This window comes from Vicia villosa, linkage group LG1 (genome assembly GCF_029867415.1).
Source record: "Vicia villosa cultivar HV-30 ecotype Madison, WI linkage group LG1, Vvil1.0, whole genome shotgun sequence".
Lineage (NCBI taxonomy): Eukaryota > Viridiplantae > Streptophyta > Magnoliopsida > Fabales > Fabaceae > Vicia > Vicia villosa.
The window spans coordinates 50,936,828-50,955,714 of record NC_081180.1 but is presented as its reverse complement, the minus strand read 5'-3'; the positions used below and the strand labels follow the sequence as shown (position 1 = coordinate 50,955,714).

The 18,887-nt window shown below is 32.8% G+C and overlaps 1 protein-coding gene and 1 long non-coding RNA gene across 8 annotated transcripts; both read left to right on the top strand.

Annotated features, from left to right (window-relative positions):
- Positions 1 to 98: 98 nt before the first annotated feature.
- On the top strand, positions 99 to 1,385 carry LOC131605937 (uncharacterized). The gene has a single exon (XM_058878228.1). It carries the CDS (start codon positions 99 to 101, stop codon positions 1,383 to 1,385), a length of 1,287 nt encoding a protein of 428 aa, XP_058734211.1.
- A 7,748-nt stretch (positions 1,386 to 9,133) lies between these two features.
- On the top strand, positions 9,134 to 12,269 carry LOC131605916 (uncharacterized). Of its 7 annotated transcripts, none has more exons than XR_009284705.1 (5): positions 9,134 to 9,604; positions 10,022 to 10,163; positions 10,480 to 10,543; positions 11,606 to 11,649; positions 11,811 to 12,269. It is a non-coding gene; the product is annotated as an uncharacterized LOC131605916 (long non-coding RNA). The 7 variants fall into 7 exon arrangements; XR_009284706.1 differs by having other exon boundaries at positions 11,606 to 11,638; positions 11,811 to 12,245; XR_009284707.1 differs by lacking the exons at positions 10,480 to 10,543; positions 11,606 to 11,649 and adding an exon at positions 11,449 to 11,541 and having other exon boundaries at positions 11,811 to 12,245.
- Positions 12,270 to 18,887: the final 6,618 nt, after the last annotated feature.

Genomic DNA, 18,887 nt, shown 5'->3' with positions numbered 1-18,887 from the left:
TTTATCATCTTCATCTATATCAAACTTCTTTTCATTCACTACCTCTTTCATTTTCTATAACTTTTTATCATCTTCATCTATATCAAACTTCTTTTCACATGGATCCTTCTAATCCTTCCCACATTGCAAAAATGTTCATGGATTTTATGAATGATGATACAGATGAGGAACTTGTGAGGCTGTTTATGGAAGAAGAAGCCTCAAGCTCTAAAAGGCCTAGAAGTCAAAGGAATATAGAGAGGAATCGTGAAGAGGGACATGATCGATTGTTCAATGATTATTTTTCAGAAACTCCGGTATACACAAATGAGCAGTTTCGTCGAAGGTACCGAATGCATAAACATGTGTTCCTTCGTATTGTTGAAGCTCTGGGACAACATGATGAGTATTTTCGAATGATGGTTGATGCAACTGGTAGGTCAAGTCTTTCGCCATTACAGAAATGCACTGCTGTTATTCGTATGTTGGCTTATGGAACATCTGCTGATAGTGTAGATGACTATTTGAGAATTGGTGAAACTACGACACTAAAATGTGTTGATAAGTTTACAAGAGGAGTGATCAACATCTTTGGGGCACAATATCTGCGAAGGCCCAATGCTGAAGACATTGAACGCCTAATGCGAATGGGAGAAGCACGAGGATTTCCAGGCATGTTAGGGAGCATTGATTGTATGCATTGGGAATGGAAAATTTGTCCAGTTGCATTGAAAGGGAAATATGTTCGAGGTGATCATGGGAAGCCAACTGTTATGCTTGAAGCAGTGGCTTCACAAGACTTATGGATTTGGCATGCATTCTTTGGTGTAGCGGGTTCAAACAACGATATTAATGTGTTGAACCAGTCAAATGTCTTCAACGATGTTCTGCAAGGACGAGCTCCCGAGATTCATTATACAATCAATCGTACTGAATATAACAAGGGCTATTATCTATCAGATGGTATTTATCCTGAATGGACCACGTTTGTGAAAAGTATTTCGATGCCACAAGGTGATAAGAGAAAATTGTTTGCCCAACATCAAGAAGGGGCAAGAAAGGATATTGAACGAGCATTTGGAGTTCTTCAATCTCGATTTGCGATCATACGTAATCCAGCACGATCTTGGCACTTAGACACACTCCAACGCATAATGAATACATGCATCATATTACACAACATGATTGTTGAAGATGAGCGTGCCACATATGGTGGAAATTTTGATTTTTCTTATGATCATTTGAGCAATGACCCAACAATATTGCCGAATGATTCTAATATTGATTTTCATGAGTTTCTACGTAGAAGATTTGATGTTCGTGACAAACAAATTCATCGGCGTCTTCAACAAGACTTGATAGAACACATATGGCAACATTTTGGTAATGAGAATGACAATAATTAAAAATTGTTTTAAATTTATCTTTTTCTTATAATTCGTATTAGTGATGCATTTTTTAATTTATGATTTTTTTAATGTAATTTTTGATGAATTATTTGTATCATGTATCATTTTATTTAATATATATTTATTTTAACCTTATTTTGAAGGTATGTCTTTTTAATGTATTTTGATATATTTGAATTAATTTTTTAATTATATTTTATATAATATATTGTGGAGTGGAGTGGAGTGGGACCCATTTTAGATTTTTTGATGAGATAGATGGATATTTGAGAATTGTAGATGAGTTGTTTAAAAAATTGGGAAGTGTAAAATAATATAAAAAATTAGGTGGCTCCCATTTAAAGAACTCAAATGGGTATGATGGATGTGGATGCTCTTACCATGTACTGCTCTTTTAATTACTATGCAGTTAAATTTAGCTTATTTGTCTACATCAATCACAGTTGTTTACACACGTATTAAGCTTTCCTTAATATTTGGAATCTAATCGATGGCTTTACTTGTATCAATCATCTGCACTGCAGTTGCTTTTGTATTGCAGATGAGTACCTTTTTCTTGCAGTTGTTTTAAATTGAATCAATATAGATAGAGTGTAAACTTTATCCAGCAGGTACAATGTCATAATGATGTAGACATGAACTTTAGAGAAGCATGCTATTTAAAAACACAATTTTAATGAGATATGTCTGCAAACCTGTAACAAAAGTCTTATCTCTTACACAATTTCAAATGTACTTAGTGGTTGGTGATGTGATGTTTATAATTTTAGGTGGCTGTAGGCCGACTCTAACGGGTCAGCTTCAAAGTTAGGACATGATAATTCTTTGGTTGAAATTCAAAAACTGTAACCATATAAAGACAAGTGGTGAGATGCATTTAGTGGAGAAAAACTAAACATGTTAAAAGTAATATGGTGCAGATATAAAATAGGAACAGATAAAGTGGAGAGTATACTATAAGTTGATTCATAAGGTGCAGATATAAGACTTGATTGTGTATATGAATCGGCTTCAATTTATTAATATAAAGAAAACTCTCTATTCTTACTTTAAGAACATTTGTCCAATGAGAAATGTAATATAAATTAATCTCTTACTTTCTTTTTTACTCTGTCATGAGAAATAAATGATGACATATTTTCGAAGCCGGTGATTTCTTTCTCTTTGCTGAACCTTGTTTCTTTGATATAGCCTATGAAATGCTTCAAACTATCACTTCAGAAAGGGATCCTCTAACTCTCAAGGGTGCATCCGTTTAAATAGAATAGTTATATCTTTTAATCATACTGAATCATTCCTCTTAATCGTCCAAAAGTGAAAATAGTACAAACTGAATAAATCAATAAATACTTAAATAAAAAATAGTTAATGACATTCCTCTTGAAAAACAACTGTATCAAGAAAGACATTCATAATTTTAGCAGAATCTTCAAAATCAAAGGAATCAGTTGTGACTCAGATAGAATAACATATAATAAATTGTGACTGTAATGATGTATAACAGTAGCATCAAGTCATAAACTGCAAACAAAACTCAAAGGTTATGTGATCCTAAGAGTTTCTCTCACTTGCTTCTTAAAAGACAAAAGCCTTATTGGAAAATCCAACACACTTAATAAGCTTATGAGCACAGGAATATCATTAATGCCATGTTAAACTATATAGTTTCCATAATGATAAACAATAGCAAAAGAGAGCCCAAACCAACATATTAATTGATTTATTGAAAAGTAAACAAAAACTCTGGTAATGTGAGAAGTATAAAAAATGGCAAAAAAATTACCCCCTCTGGGTTAGCAGTTTGCTTCGCATCAGCTGGTTTGGAATAAAGCCATTGTGGTGATAAGGGTATGCTGCTGTCAGATGACACTTGATCTTAAAATAAAACCAGACGTCAACTAACTGTCACAATATATGCAAAAAATATGAGAAATACAACTAAATCTCAGTTTCATCTTCATTTGTACACACATATACATAAGATACCTTTTGAGTCATCAAGTAGTTTTGCAATCCTTTTCACTCCATGTCCTCCGGATGCTTCATCTAGCACAACCAAAAAGAATATATTAGCTGTTATACAATTCAAATCAGCATTCAATTAAAAAATGTCAAACATATTATAACATAATTAATTAGGTCATTCTTTCTCTAAAAATAAAAAAGTTAAATAGCAAATTTGAATCTTCTCACAATCTGAAAAGAAAAGCTCTTTAAAAAGGTATTTCGTATAATTGCTTAGTGATGGGATCTACAGTATCCACCACCAGTTAAAAATACACATCCTCAAATCAAATTGTATAAAAAAACACATAAACACAAATAAAATCAAGCCAACCTCACTCGCTTGAAGAAAAAAACTCCTCCATCAAAATTAAACGATAACTAACATTCAAAAGGAAAAAAGACATTTCCAGATTCAGATGAACAACACCCTGAATTTCACTCATTCATATCAAACAAATAGTAACATAAAAAGAAAAAAAGAACCACACGAGTACACAAGTCACACTCACTACATTGAAATAAAAAAGTTTTCACCACATAAACTCAACCATGAATCTAAACTAAAAGTCAACCATAGATCTCAACCATGAATCTAAACAAAAAGTCAACCTAAAAGACGAGAAGGGGAAAATTACGTAAATACAAAACATGAACCAACATTCAATTAGCACACACCGAACGAATTAGAGATTGAGATTCAAAACAAATCCATACAGATAAAGTAACTAACAGTTGAGAAAAGAAAAAACGAATTAGACACAAACACACATAAAATTATGAAAACTCTATTTTAAAATAACAATACATTGAAATAAAAAAGTTTACACCATATAAACTCACAAACAAGGTTTCTAAAATTGTATTTTCAAGAAACTCGGATTTCACTATATTTGGTAGAAATTTGCTTGAAAAGAGACACATAGAAAAGGGGTTTTAAACTAAAACATGACATGGTGAAATCATTCTAAAAAGAAAGAAAGAAAGATTTAGTTTCAAGAAACATAGAGAAAGTGAAAAACAATATGTTCTAAACCTGGTTGGGAAAATGATGAACTATTTGTCTTTTCCTGTTTCGAGTTGTGACAATCAGAGAGGGAGAAACCGTGGTTGACGACGAGGTTACTCGAGACAAAAATTCAACCGGTTCATTAGAAAGGTCATGTGATGAATAATACGTATATGGGTTTGATTTTTTGATTTGAGGTGGTGGTAGATAGGGTGAAAAGAGGGGTGACGGTGCCGGTTATAGGGTTTGAGGAGAAAAGAAAGGGGAGAAGAGGTAAACGGGAGAGAGATAGAAAGGAAATGTTGGGGGCATGCGTAGAATTTCAAAAAATGGGTGTTTGAAATTTTTTGAAAGATGGTAGGCGGGTAAAAGAAGGCAACTATACATGTTGATTATTTTAACCGGGTAAAAGGGTTGTATGAAGTTTGTCTATAGGATAATGAAAAGCTTCACAAACCATAGTAAATACAGGGTGAAAGAAAAGTTCCACAACTTAAAAAATGTGTGCCACTTGGATGAATGTGATAATATTATTGGTTGATTAATTCTATTGAATTAGCAAGTTACCAAAATGTCCTTTGTTTAGTGCAAATTTACTTTTGATGGAAGGGTAATTAAGGGTGTTAATAGGCATGTTATATTCTTAGTTAGGTAGTTGATTACCTAACTAAAGTTAGGGCAAAAAAATTTATGAATGCACCCAACACTATTTTAAACGTGACAATAAGGTTAATAAAAATATTTTCTTTGGACAATTTGTGAGAACAAATTTAATCAACATTTTTTAAAACAAAGAGACTACACTTTAATCTTTAACATAAAATTTTATTTCATATCTTTATTTTCTTTCATTTTATATTTTCTCTCTCGCTCTGTCGTACACCTATTAAATGTTCATCATATCATTATATTATGTAAAATATTATAGATAAAATTAAATTACTTTGTTGTTTTTAGTCTAATTAGTTGTTTGTTATTTAGATTAATTAAATGTTCTTATTAGTTATATAAATTTTGTAATTTTTTATGTAAATGGAATTACATATAAAAATATATGATTACAATTATAATTTTACTTTAATGCAAAAGCAAATACATATGTATAAGTATAAGTAGACAAATAAACACAAAGGAGCATGCATTCTTTACTTCTTGTTAGTTGTTCTTATTATTCTTCTTGTTAGTTATTCTTATTATTGTTACTTTTTCATGTAACAATAATATACATTTGATTTAACAAGGATTATAAGAATATTTAGATTAAGGGGGAAAGTTTCTAGATAATAGCAAAGACTGTTATGACCGTTATATATACTTATTGGGCTTATTAGAAATATTGGGCTTAGTGTATCCATTTGGGTTCCTTATGCTAAACTACTTACTTTAGGTCCACCATATATATATAAGTGGCACATGTGTACAGTACTCTAATTTTCAATTCAAATTCATTTGTTTCCGCCTTTTCTTTTTCTTCTTCAAATGCTCTGCATATGCATATGCATTGTGTAATATGGTATCAGCAGATTAAGTTTTTTTTCCTTTACTTGAATCACCTCTTGCATTCCATTCTTCATCTTCATCATGGAATCCGATAGCAGCGATTCCGACTCCATCCCCAAAACTGAATCCCAAATTCCCTTCCAAGATCCATCTATGAATCCCCATAACCCCTATTATCTTCATCCAGGAGAAAACCCTGGAGCCACCATTGTTGCACCTCCCCTGGATGACAACAACTACCACAATTGGAGCAAGTCCATGAAGCGCACTCTCACCTCCAAAAACAAAGTTTCTTTCATCAACGACACTCTCCCAAAACCATCTGAATCCGACAAGAATTATGAACCCTGGGATCGTGCCAACAGCATGGTGCTATCGTGGATCAATCGCACACTCTCTCCACACATCGCACAAAGTACGATTTGCTTCGACTCTGCATTTGATCTTTGGGAGGACCTCCGAGAAAGATTCACCAAAGGAAACCATTTTAGGTTTTCAGATCTCCTTCGTGAAATTCATTCAATTCAACAAGGTGAACGATCTTTATCTACCTACTTCACAGATTTAAAGATTCTTTGGGATGAATTAGAAACTCTGCGCCCTACACCATCTTGTACATGTTCTACCCCTTGTTCTTGTGATTTGTCCAAAGCTGTGCGCAATTTCAAACAGATGGAATACGTTACATGCTTCTTGAAAGGTCTAAATGACAACTACCACAACATTCGTACCCAGATCTTGCTGCTTGATCCTCTTCCACCAATCAGCCGTGTGTATTCCTTGATTGCTCAGCAACAAATTCCAACAACGACCAATTCCACCATTCTCTATGCTAACAACAATAACAAAGGCAAGGGACGTGGCTCCGGCAAATCTTCCATGGTCTGTACAAATTGCAGCAAGACTAATCACACAATAGAGACCTGCTATTTTAAACATGGATTTCCGCCAGGATATAGGAACAAGAATCTCAAAGATAAGGGCGATCAGAAACCACAAGCTTCTACTGAATCTTGCCCAACATTCTCAAAGGAAGAATATCAACAGCTAATGCAACTCCTTCAACAATCACGAAAGGACAATCCCAAAGATGACAAAATTGCTATTTCAGGTATGAATATTACAGGTAGTACTCTCTTTGACCCTTCAATTTGGATTCTAGACTCTGGTGCATCACATCACATTTGCCCTCACATTTCATGTTTTTCCACAATTCAATGCATTAAGCCTGTCCCTATCAATTTACCTAATGGTACTTACATGACTGCTAAATTCTCTGGGACTGTACATATTAATAACTACCTTAGTTTACAACATGTTTTCTATATACCTAATTTTAGATTAAGCCTAATATCCATAGCAAAACTGTGCCAAAATTCTACATATAGTGTCAACTTCTTACACAATTCCTGTTCTATACAGGATGTGTCTACCAAGGAGAAGATTGGCCAAGTCATCCCTCTTAACAATCTCTACATTTTATACAGAACTTTTAATTCTGCTCAAAAACCTTACAATAGTTGTAATAATGCAATTTCTGATAATAATAACAATAGTATTTTTTCTTTATGGCACCACAGATTGGGACACCCCTCCCATGATGTTTTAACTACTATGTCCAAGATTTTTCCTGTTATCACATCTAAGAAACATAATCCATGTCATACTTGTCATATCTCCAAACAATGCAAACTTGCTTTCCCATTAAGTAACACCACATCTAATGCATGTTTTGACTTAGTGCATATGGATATTTGGGGCCCCTTCCCTATACCTTCTTTAGATGGATACAAATATTTCTTGACCATAGTAGATGACTTTTCTAGATACACATGGACATTCCTAATGCATCATAAATCTGAAACAAGACAATTAATTCAGCATTTCATCCTTTTTTGCAAAAATCAGTTTGCTAGCACTGTTAAAATTATAACGTCTGATAATGGACCTGAATTCCTCATGCCATCATACTATGCATCCCTAGGAATTTTACATCAGAAAAGCTGTGTTGAGACACCTCAACAAAATTCCATTGTAGAAAGAAAACATAGGCACCTTCTACAAGTCACTAGAGCCCTTCTCTTCCATTCCAAACTCTCCAAACCCTTTTGGTCCTTTGCCCTATGTCATGCCACCTTTCTTATCAACAGAACCTGTAGCATAACCATTCAGAACAAAACACCCTATGAGTTACTATTTAATACACCACCTTCCTTTGAAAACCTTAAAACTTTTGGTTGCTTGGCCTATGCATCTACTCTTCATAGAAATAGGGACAAACTTGATCCTAGGGCTGCCAAATGCATCTTCTTAGGTTACACATTAGGCATTAAAGGATATTTACTTTTTAATCTCAACACAAGAAATCTATTTACTTCTAGAAACACTTTGTTTTATGAGGATCAATTTCCTTTTAGAACCACTTCTTTACCTGCCACTGAACAAAATTCCCAGCTAGATGATTCCACCATACCTTTCATATTTGACATCAATCATAATGCCACAACATCCAATAACCATCATAATCCCATTGCCACATCCCCCCCAGCTAACACTACTCCTCATATGGACCCTCTAGAGAATAATACTTCCCATGAACATCATCCCAACACCCCTACTCAGTCTCCCACTTATACCACTGCCAATCACAATCAGGACATACAGAACCTTGAAAACAATATTAGACAATCAACAAGAATTAAATCCACCCCTGCATATCTTAAAGATTTCATATGTCATGTTTCCAAATCATCCCCTTTATATGACATTTCTAATTACATCTCATACAATCATATTTCATCTACACATCATGCATATATTTCTGCCATCACCACTGCATCTGATCCTGTGACATTCAAAGAAGCCTCTGCTCCTCCACATTGGATTAAGGCAATGAATGATGAACTCAAGGCACTTACCACTACTACAATTTTTAACATTAATAGCACAAATTTAATAGCACTTTTTTTTTGAATTGCTATTAAAAATTTCACATAGACCCCAATGATAGCGCTTTCAAATCGGGCGCTATTATAGGTGATGCCAATATTATCGCTTTGTTTGAAACGCTATGATAGTACACATGCAAAAAAGAAACAAAGGGACATAATATCGCTTTTGATTAAGCGCTATTATATGCATGCCACATAGGAATTTATTTTAAAAAAATAAAAATATGACCGACTATAAAATAAATTAATAATTTTTCTTTTTCTACTCTCTCTCAATTATACTTATCCCTCCCAAAAACACAGAGCCCATCTTCTCTCCCAACTCGCGACCCACTTAGAAACCTCACCGTCATCGTATTCACCTTTTTTCCCACCACCTCACAGTCAAGCTCAATTGGTCTTTCATGCATGTTTTTTATCCCCATCCCCGAGAACCCTAAATCCCTCATTTCCTGTTATTTCTTTCTCAATCCAGCAAGAGCCCTAAACTTTTTCTCCCAATACCACTTCCATCTCAACAACTTTCTCTTTATTTCAGTAAACACAACATATAGCATCCTATCGCACACCCCTTTAAAGTTATGCCGCCACACTAATTGATGATAAGAAAACTACATTGTCTATAGTGGAAAGATTAGAGTTTGATTGGAACGTAAAGGGGAGACTTGGTGGGTCGAGATTTAGGGTATTTATTAATTAAATTGGGGGTTTTGGTTTTGCCGGTAAGAAGTGTGATTCTGTTGATGGATCAGGTATTTTTGGCTATTGATATTGCTTTCTCTTTTGATTTTGTAATTGTTTATTGTTTTTTATGAATGTAAAAGTTTTGTTTGTTAGTATTCTAGAAATTAAGTTTATGCAAAGTTCAATGTTTCTTAGATGCTTAGCTCTACCAGTAAGGTATTGGGTTTGTGATTTATGTCTTGTTAGAAGGATGGAAATGTTATGTGAATGGTAAATCATACCTGTAGTTTCTGAATAGGAAGGGGGTTGTATGTGACTTTTTGGAATGTATTTTTTTTGTTTATAGTAGTCATACTTTTCTTGAATGCATATGGAGTACTGAGTTTTGTGAATAAGAATGAGTGATGTTATTTATGTGTCTTGGTTTATGTGTGGTTGGGAAAAAGAAATCTTATATTAAATTTTAATCTCTACGGTTACTGTAGGTTCAGTTTGGATGGAAAACATAATGAAGCTTATATAATACTTTAGCTTGAACCGTGTAATTTAGTTGGGAAGATGTATGTACTCATCTAAAGCTTGTACAATATATTAAGGATACCTAGAAGTGTGAGATAGCTGCAATTGGTAAGCCTATGAGTATATTTTAAAGTTTGAAAGATGATTACTAACTATTATGAATTACATGTCTTCTTAAACTTCCAAGTTGAGAATAGAATTAGAAAGTTAATGGTCGATCCTGAAATTGGGGAATTATGGGGTTTCTTTGGCAGATTCATTCCTCCGTCACAAAAAAAAGCATTGGTGTTGAAGGTTGAGTTTTTGGAATATCGGTTGTCCAAAATGTTTATCTAATGATTGATTAATTATGACGCCCACCTTATATATAACCTATTTCATCTAAGATCATATTTCTTTTTAATTAAAATTACTTCTAAACCAGAATATGCTGATTGAAGCTTATGGTGGGAAGCATTTGATTTCTGCCTTCTAATTTGCCAGCTTCGGTAAACTGTGATTTTTCTTTTCTATCAGTTTATTATATTATTTATAGTTATTTTTTAGGATATAGTTTTTTAATATAAGCTAGGGTGTGAAGGACTAAATAGCATAATAATAAGGTAGTTCTTATGAGAGTTGTGGATCCAGCTTTCCAGGGACTTGGACAAAAAGCATATCTTGCAACTAACATTTTGTACTACTTATAACTATTTTTTATATTTTTATATTTACAAGATTTTATCTAATTTTCTCCCCCACTTGGTTCTATTTAAAAGAATATTGAATCATACATGATCGTAGTTTCTTTTATTATCAATGCATTTCATTTTCAATCCCACATCAAAAAGTGGAGCTCTGCAAGATGACATCAATTATTAGATAGGTAAAAACACTAGTAAGCTAAAGTTATGAATATTTTTCAATATAAACTCGATGATTTATTTCTAAGTTTTTATAAATTTATTTTCACCTGTGATTATGGTTCAAAATCAATTATAATGATTGTAATTTTAAAATAGGATGAAGTTGGTGTTACAACCATCCAAAATGTGGAGCTAGATGAAGATCTTAGAGGATATATCATGCATTATTGGGAAGTATAGGGCCATGAAATTGAAATTTTCTTGTGTTTTTTCAGACCTTGTATTATATCTCAAGTAGGCAGAGATGTGGAGTTGCTTCTGAGTTTAAACATGACAAGGTCTAAAAACACAAGAAATGTTTGACTATCATGACACAATGAAAAACTATAATGGTCTTTATGTTTCTACTTTTGTCTGTCACATATTGAGCTGAATTTAAAGTTAAACTTTATTGAAGTTTTTAGTTGCTAATGGCAGGAATTTCTATCAATTACTTATAAGTTATACACTTACTTTGTTTTCATTGAACTAAATTCATATTTTGACAGGTACGTTAATCACATTATAATATTCCTCCTTAATTTCACACATGTCATGTCTTAAATGTAACAAAAGGTGTCATGTCTTAAATGTAACATAAGGTACTCTATCAGTAAGTTTAGTCAATAGTCAATTATATCTCTAAATTGTATGCATTTCTATTAGGTGACTCATCTAAATCCAATTCAACTCAATGTGGTAATTCCAAAGTTGAGTTTAAGTTCTTCCTCTGATTTTATTTAATAGTTTATTGAATGAAATATAATTTGGATTCATTCTACATTGAGGAAATTAATGATGTGATTATAATTCACTACTCTTTATTGATAATGTATACATGACTTTTGTTTCCCTTGATTTGATTGAGCAGGATTTGGAATCTCAGTATCAACATCAAGGTGGCATAGTTAGTGAAGGGAATGCCTAAGGCATGCTTCAATGAGCATACTACGACCATATTTTCACTGTTAAGTGTTTGTTTTTATCTATTGAGATGATTTATTTTTTGTTGAGTTATATTAAAACAACCTTAAATTTTGGTAGCATATAAACCAAGCTAGTTAGTTATTGGCATTTGGCAACATGTGTTTAATTTGTATAGCTTTATAAAGATATTTGTTTCCAATTATTAAGTTATATATGTAATTTTATTCTCAATAAAACAAACTCATGTAGTTTTACTCTTTAATGTCAAATGATATCATTTCAATACTTGTTAATGGTATTAGAGTTGCATTTGATTGTTAGATTATTTTATAATGAAGTTGTTGATTGATTTATGTAATGTTTTTTATTTATAATGAAGTTCTTGAAAAGAAAACTATTATTTTTTTATGATTCCTAAATAATAATTTGTATTTTAATAAAAGGAGCCTATAATAGAGTTTCTCTCAAAAATGTTATAAATCAAAAGAAAAAATGTTAAGATTTATGATAGCACTTGTAATAAAGTGCTATTAAAAAAAGGAGTCAGTAATAGCGTCCTGTTTTAAAAGTGCTATTAAAAAAGGATTCAGTAATAGCGTTCTGTTTTAAAAGCGCTATTAAATCATGTATAAACTTTTGGCTACGATAGGGTCTAGACAGAAAACGCTATTAATTTTTAAGCATTTAATAGCACTTAGAAAGCGCTATTGTAAATAGTTAATCTTTAATAGCGGGACCTTTAATAGCATTTAAAAGCGCTATCATAAGCTAAAAAAAGCGCTATTAAATCTCTATTCTGGTGTAGTGTACTTTGAATAAAACATGGATCTTAACAACACTCCCTCAAGGTAAGAAACCCATAGGATGTAAATGGGTATATAAAACTAAATTCAATTCTGATGGTACTTTAGAAAGGCACAAAGCCAGACTTGTAGCACAAGGTTTCAAACAAATCGAAGGTATTGATTTCTTTAACACATTCTCCCCTGTTGCCAAGTTAACTACAGTAAGGATACTTCTTGCCATTGCTGCCACATTTAATTTTCACTTATTTCAATTGGATGTTCACAATGCTTTTTTACATGGTGATTTGGATGAGGAGGTTTACATGAACTTACCTAAAGGCATGCACTCTTCCACTCCAAATCAGGTCTGCAAACTTCTCAAATCACTTTATGGCCTCAAACAATCAAGCAGGCAGTGGTTTGAGAAACTATCACAAGTTCTCCTAAATCACAACTTCAGACAATGCACTTGTGATCACTCCCTTTTTATACATAATTCAACAGAATCCTTTACTCTTATTCTGGTTTATGTTGATGACTTGTTAATTGCAGGTAACAACCTTCACATCATCAACAAAACAAAACAATTGCTACATCAACACTTCAAACTGAAAGACCTAGGACCACTAAAATACTTCCTGGGCCTGGAAATAGTAAGGAACAGCAAAGGAATCAACATCAACCAGAGAAAATATCCCTTGACTTGCTCTCCACAACAGGGATGCTTGCTTGCAAACCATCTAAAACACCAATGGCTCGTGACACAAAACTGGTTGCAGACAAAGGCACACCTCTGAGTGATCCAACAAAATTCAGAAAGCTTGTTGGTCAATTCATCTATCTTCTCAACACAAGACCTGACATTGCATATGCTGTCCAACAATTAAGCCAACATATGCAATCTCCCACTGACATACATTTTGAAGCAGCCTCACGTGTCTTAAGATATCTAAAAGCAGCACCTGCTCAAGGCTTGTTCTTCTCCAACGACCATCCTTTACAAATCAAAGCTTTTTCAGACTCTGACTGGGCCACGTGTCCCGATACTCGCAAATCTATTACTGGCTACGGCATCTTTCTAGGCAACTCTTTGGTATCATGGAAGTCAAAGAAACAACCAACAATATCTCGCAGCTCCACTGAGGCAGAATATCGAGCCATGGCCACAACGGTCTGCGAAATTCAATGGATTCACAATCTTCTCCGTGACATCAATGTTACTTTAACCACACCTGCCAACCTATACTGTGATAACGCATCCGCCAGACACATTGCTTCAAATTCATCCTTTCATGAAAGAACCAAACACATAGACCTCGACTGTCATTTGGTACGAGAAAAGCTACAACAAAAACTGTTCCACCTTCTCCCTGTCACCTCAAATCAACAACTCGCCGATGTCTTCACAAAACCATTGGATACAACACCATTTCAGGAAAACATTACTAAGCTAGGACTCCATTCCATTTACTCCTAGCTTATGGGGGGCTGTTATGACCGTTATATATACTTATTGGGCTTATTAGAAATATTAGGCTTAGTGTATCCATTTGGGTTCCTTATGCTAAACTACTTACTTTAGGTCCACCATATATATATAAGTGGCACATGTGTACAGTACTCTAATTTTCAATTCAAATTCATTTGTTTCCGCCTTTTCTTTTTCTTCTTCAAATGCTCTGCATATGCATATGCATTGTGTAATACAGACAATCTTAAAATAGTGAGGAAGAGATATGAATGACGGGCAGCCATTGACTTGTATTTCTTCTTTAATCTATTTTTTTTTATGTGTTTAACACTTTTTAGATGGATCTTAAACACTTTTTAGACAGAACAAGAGACGATTTGAATTATGTATGATATATTAAGGATCATATTCATAGCCTATATATAATATGAGGGTTGATTAATATTCTCATTTATTCAAATAGATCATTCTCTCATCCACTGACCACTCATATTATTTCATTAAATATATAGTTATTTATTTAATTAAAAATATAATTAGTCTTACTACAAATCACTAATCAATTAAATTTCTAATTAATAAATATAAAATATAATTAAATAATAATATATATGAGCACACAACAGTATTAGAATATAATAATTAAATTAAATATGTCTTAATAATTATATTAATAATTTTTAAACATGCATCTAAAATCGTATTTATCTTTAGTTTTTTAATTTATAATTTGGTTCACCTTTGTACATGTCTGATCTATTGGGTCGGATCGTCAAGAATGGACTAGGTTGTAGCCTAGATCCAATCAAGCATGTCCCGAATAACAACTAATTCAACAAACCAAGATCGGACTGGGACTACTAATAAGTCTGGTTGGTCGTATCGACCCAAAACTATTATTAAGGGTATATCTTGATTAAAATACAATGGACAACACATATATGTCTGATTAAAGGCATTGTGGCCTAGGTTATAATAATCAAGCCTGATTGTCAATTACCAATAAGAGATCACACTAATTAGGTATAATCACCTTAAATGGTTTGTGATAGACCTCGAGTATGAAATGCGTCATAACTACTATATAAGGAGATGATAGAAAGGAAAATATTTACAAAATTCACATTGCATTCAATTGCGACTTTACTGACCCTCAGTGGTAAAGTTATCACCGATGAACTTTTCTAATACATTTAGGCCCACCATGGTGTCCGATAAAATTAACATGGGTCACTCAAAGCGATTCCAACAATAATCTGATCCTATCACACAGTGGTGATTATTATCCTCAGTAGTGTTTTGTGTGGTACGAGAGTTGATCGGAAAGTATGAACTCATAGTTTGTTACGGTAGTTCATGTTGGACATGTGACTTCACACACAAGAGGAGGTGAATTGTGTGTTTCAGAAAAAGTTGAGTTTAAAAAACTTTTTGAGTTAAATTTAGAATTTAAAAACTTTTTTAGAAAAGTTTTAAACATAAGCAGCATAAAATAAAATTCAAAAGATAAAGTGCGGAAATTAAATGTTACGAAAAGAGAAAACACACCGGGAAGTATACAGGATTAATAAAAAATGACTTAATCTTCTCCCCAAAATTTGATCTTGAGTATATCTAATAAACTTAAGATCTTTTAGTAGGCTGGACTTTCGAAACCCCATATCTAAGAAAAATAAAGTTTGTGGCTGTCGTCCTCGGTTTTTTTCGTGGGATACGAACTGACTCTTCTTTATTTTTTGAGTTTTGAAAATCAGAGAGTCGCCACCGACTTTTATTTTATCCAATTAAGGAAAGGTTTATAAAAGAAACAGAAAAAGACCTTTCAGAGATTTTGGGTTTGGGGGTAGGTTATACAAAGGGAAGGTGTTAGCACCCCTTTGTATCCATGGTTATCCATGGGCTCTTAATTGCTTAGCTCACTTGTTTGAATCATTTGTCTTGCTTTGAAATGCTTGTATGTGGTTTTAAATACCTTTGTAAATTAACTTTGTAATGATCCTTGTGCGGATGTATACAAAGTGTTCTATCTTTTGAAAGATATTTTGAAAAAAAGATTTTTTAACTTCGTAATGATCCTTGTTTGGATATATACAAAGTGTTATCTTTTTGAAAGTTTTGTTTTGAAAAAACAGTGATATGTGAAACATTTGTTGTTTTGTTTGATTTGAGCAAGCAATTAGGAGATCTACCCTAAGTTCATAAGGTTCTTTCCTATTTTCTTTTAGAAAATTTTCTTTGACTGGATACAAAAAGAAATTGTTTGAATTGTATTTGAAACAGTAGAATTGATTTTGAAAAAAAGTAACAGAGGGATTACCCTAAGAGGTGCAAGTGTGATTGTGTTTTATTTTCAGATATTTTTGTCTTTTGAAATTAGTGATCTAGCGCTTCAGTTATTATCTTTGACATACACGCAGTTTTATATGTACAGAAATTAAAGTGCGGGAATGTAAAATGCGGAAAATAAATCTACGCCATTACATCGATTGTGCGAGAAATGTAAACTACGCTATTTACATGAATTTGATAACCTATACACTTATCTATGAATTTAAATTGCAATAAGATAAAGGGAAGTATTTTTGGATTTTTTTTTTTATGGTTGATTTTAATTAAACTTAATGCATAATTAATTTAATTAAAAAGCTAAGAATTAGAAATAAAATTTAAACCTAAAAAATTAAGTCTAAAATATGTCCAAATTGTGTGTCAATTAATTTTAAAATGAAATTAATTTTTTTTGGGATTTTTGAAATTGTTTTGGAAATTATTAAGTTAATTAATCAATAATTATGCAAATAATTATACAAATAATTTAAACTTAAAAAGAAAAATATTCTAAATATGTACAAAATTAGTTTATAATATATAAACCTAATTTAAACAAATGAAAATATTTTTTTCTGATTTTTCGATGGGTTAGAAATAATTAGAAGATGAATATAACAATATTATCTAATTAATTAAACAAAATATATTATTAAGAAAAATAAAATATTTTTGTGTCAAAAAATAATATATTATTTTATCAACCTAAAAATATTTTTATATAATTTTTTGATTTTTAAAACTATTTTAAATTAATTTTACAAAGAAAATCAAATAAAATAGAAAATATAAATAAATATAATCTGGTGTGGTGCTATTCTGAGGGAGCATGGTGTGGTTGCGTGTTTTGGTGCGTTAGATCAGATTACTAGGAGATCTGATGGTTTTGATTGGAGGTCACATGGTATGCATGCATTGACTGATCACGTGGGATCACAAAGACTTTTAATAAGTCAGTTGGGTCGCACTCTGCATGCGTGGACGAATAAAAAAGGAGAGGGAGCGCTGACTGGTTGACTGGCCAATGAGGAACGCACGCGTGGAGGTCAAAATTTCAAATCCACTATTCATCTTGTTCAACCTTTTACCTATGGATTTAGCTGCGGATTTAGCAGCCAAATTACCTGCGGATTTTCCCTTCTTTTTCCATGCTTCTTGGAACCTGCAAAAACGTGAGAATAAATCCACAAGAACAACCCAGATCCACTAAATGGCATGCTGGGAGTTCATTGGTGGTGTTAGTTTCGACTGAAACTTCCTCCATCTAGGAAAACGAAAGCTTCACATGTTTGAAGCTCAAAAATGGTGGAGCTTCAAAACCACGTTAGGGCTTGCATGTAACCACCCAGATCTATTCTATATCATGTTATGAGTCCATTCAAAGGGTTAGTTTGCATTATAATTAAGTATGCATAAGAAAACGAAAGCTACATAATTATGAACATGAAGATGATCGTGCACATGTTTGAGGTTGTTTCAATCACATGCTATGGTTCAATCCTCAACTATGATGTTATACAAGAGTGATAGAATGATTATTTTATATTGATAGTGGCTGGAAATATGAAAACAAAAATTACAAGTAGTTTGATATTTTTTTGAACATTTGAGAATTCCTTGGCTATTCTTTGATGGATCTTTTGTGTGTGTGTTCCTACTGAAGTGTACTAAGTAATATATAAGCAATAGAGTGCTGCAAACTTAAGCTAAGAAGCTTTGATTGCTTTTGAACTTTTGGTTTTTTTAATATTAAAAATTTGAATTCTTTGGCCATGGCTTGATTTTCTTCATCCCTCTTGCTCTAGGCCTGCCATGTACTTCTATGCTGCAGAGTTTGGATCAACTTTGATGGCTCATGCTAAGGACAAAAGCCTTGAATCATTATCTTGCACCATTTCTCTTTTAATTTAACTTTAAATGGAATAAAATTAAATTAAAAAAGAAATAAAATGCCATGGGCCTCAAGTTGGTCGTGGGAGCCCTTTAGTATCATTAGAAACATGTTTGGATCATGAATACTTGGCCTCTTTTGAAAAAAAAACATTTTTGATCAATGTTGGTTTCATGCATTTTCCCAAAAAATAGCCAACTTCAACAAGGCATATCTCCCTCAATTTTGATCATATGAAGGAGTTCTTGTACTTTTTAGAAACCTCAAGATGTCCTCTACAAGCTACTTTGGAAATTTTTTTGCATTTGGAGAAGTTATCTTGATGTTATGGCCTTTGACAAAAAACCACTTTTTGTTGACTTTGAAAATGACCTGTAATGTCTTGGCTCATATTTTTCAAATGGTGAATCCAATGACCATGGGATCAATTTCATTTGAAAGATAATGGAATTCCCTTCAAAACAAGCTTTGGTTGGAATTTTTTGAATGAACGAGGAGAGAGTTATGGCCGGTCAAAGTTCAGTTGACTTTTTAGGAGAAAACCCT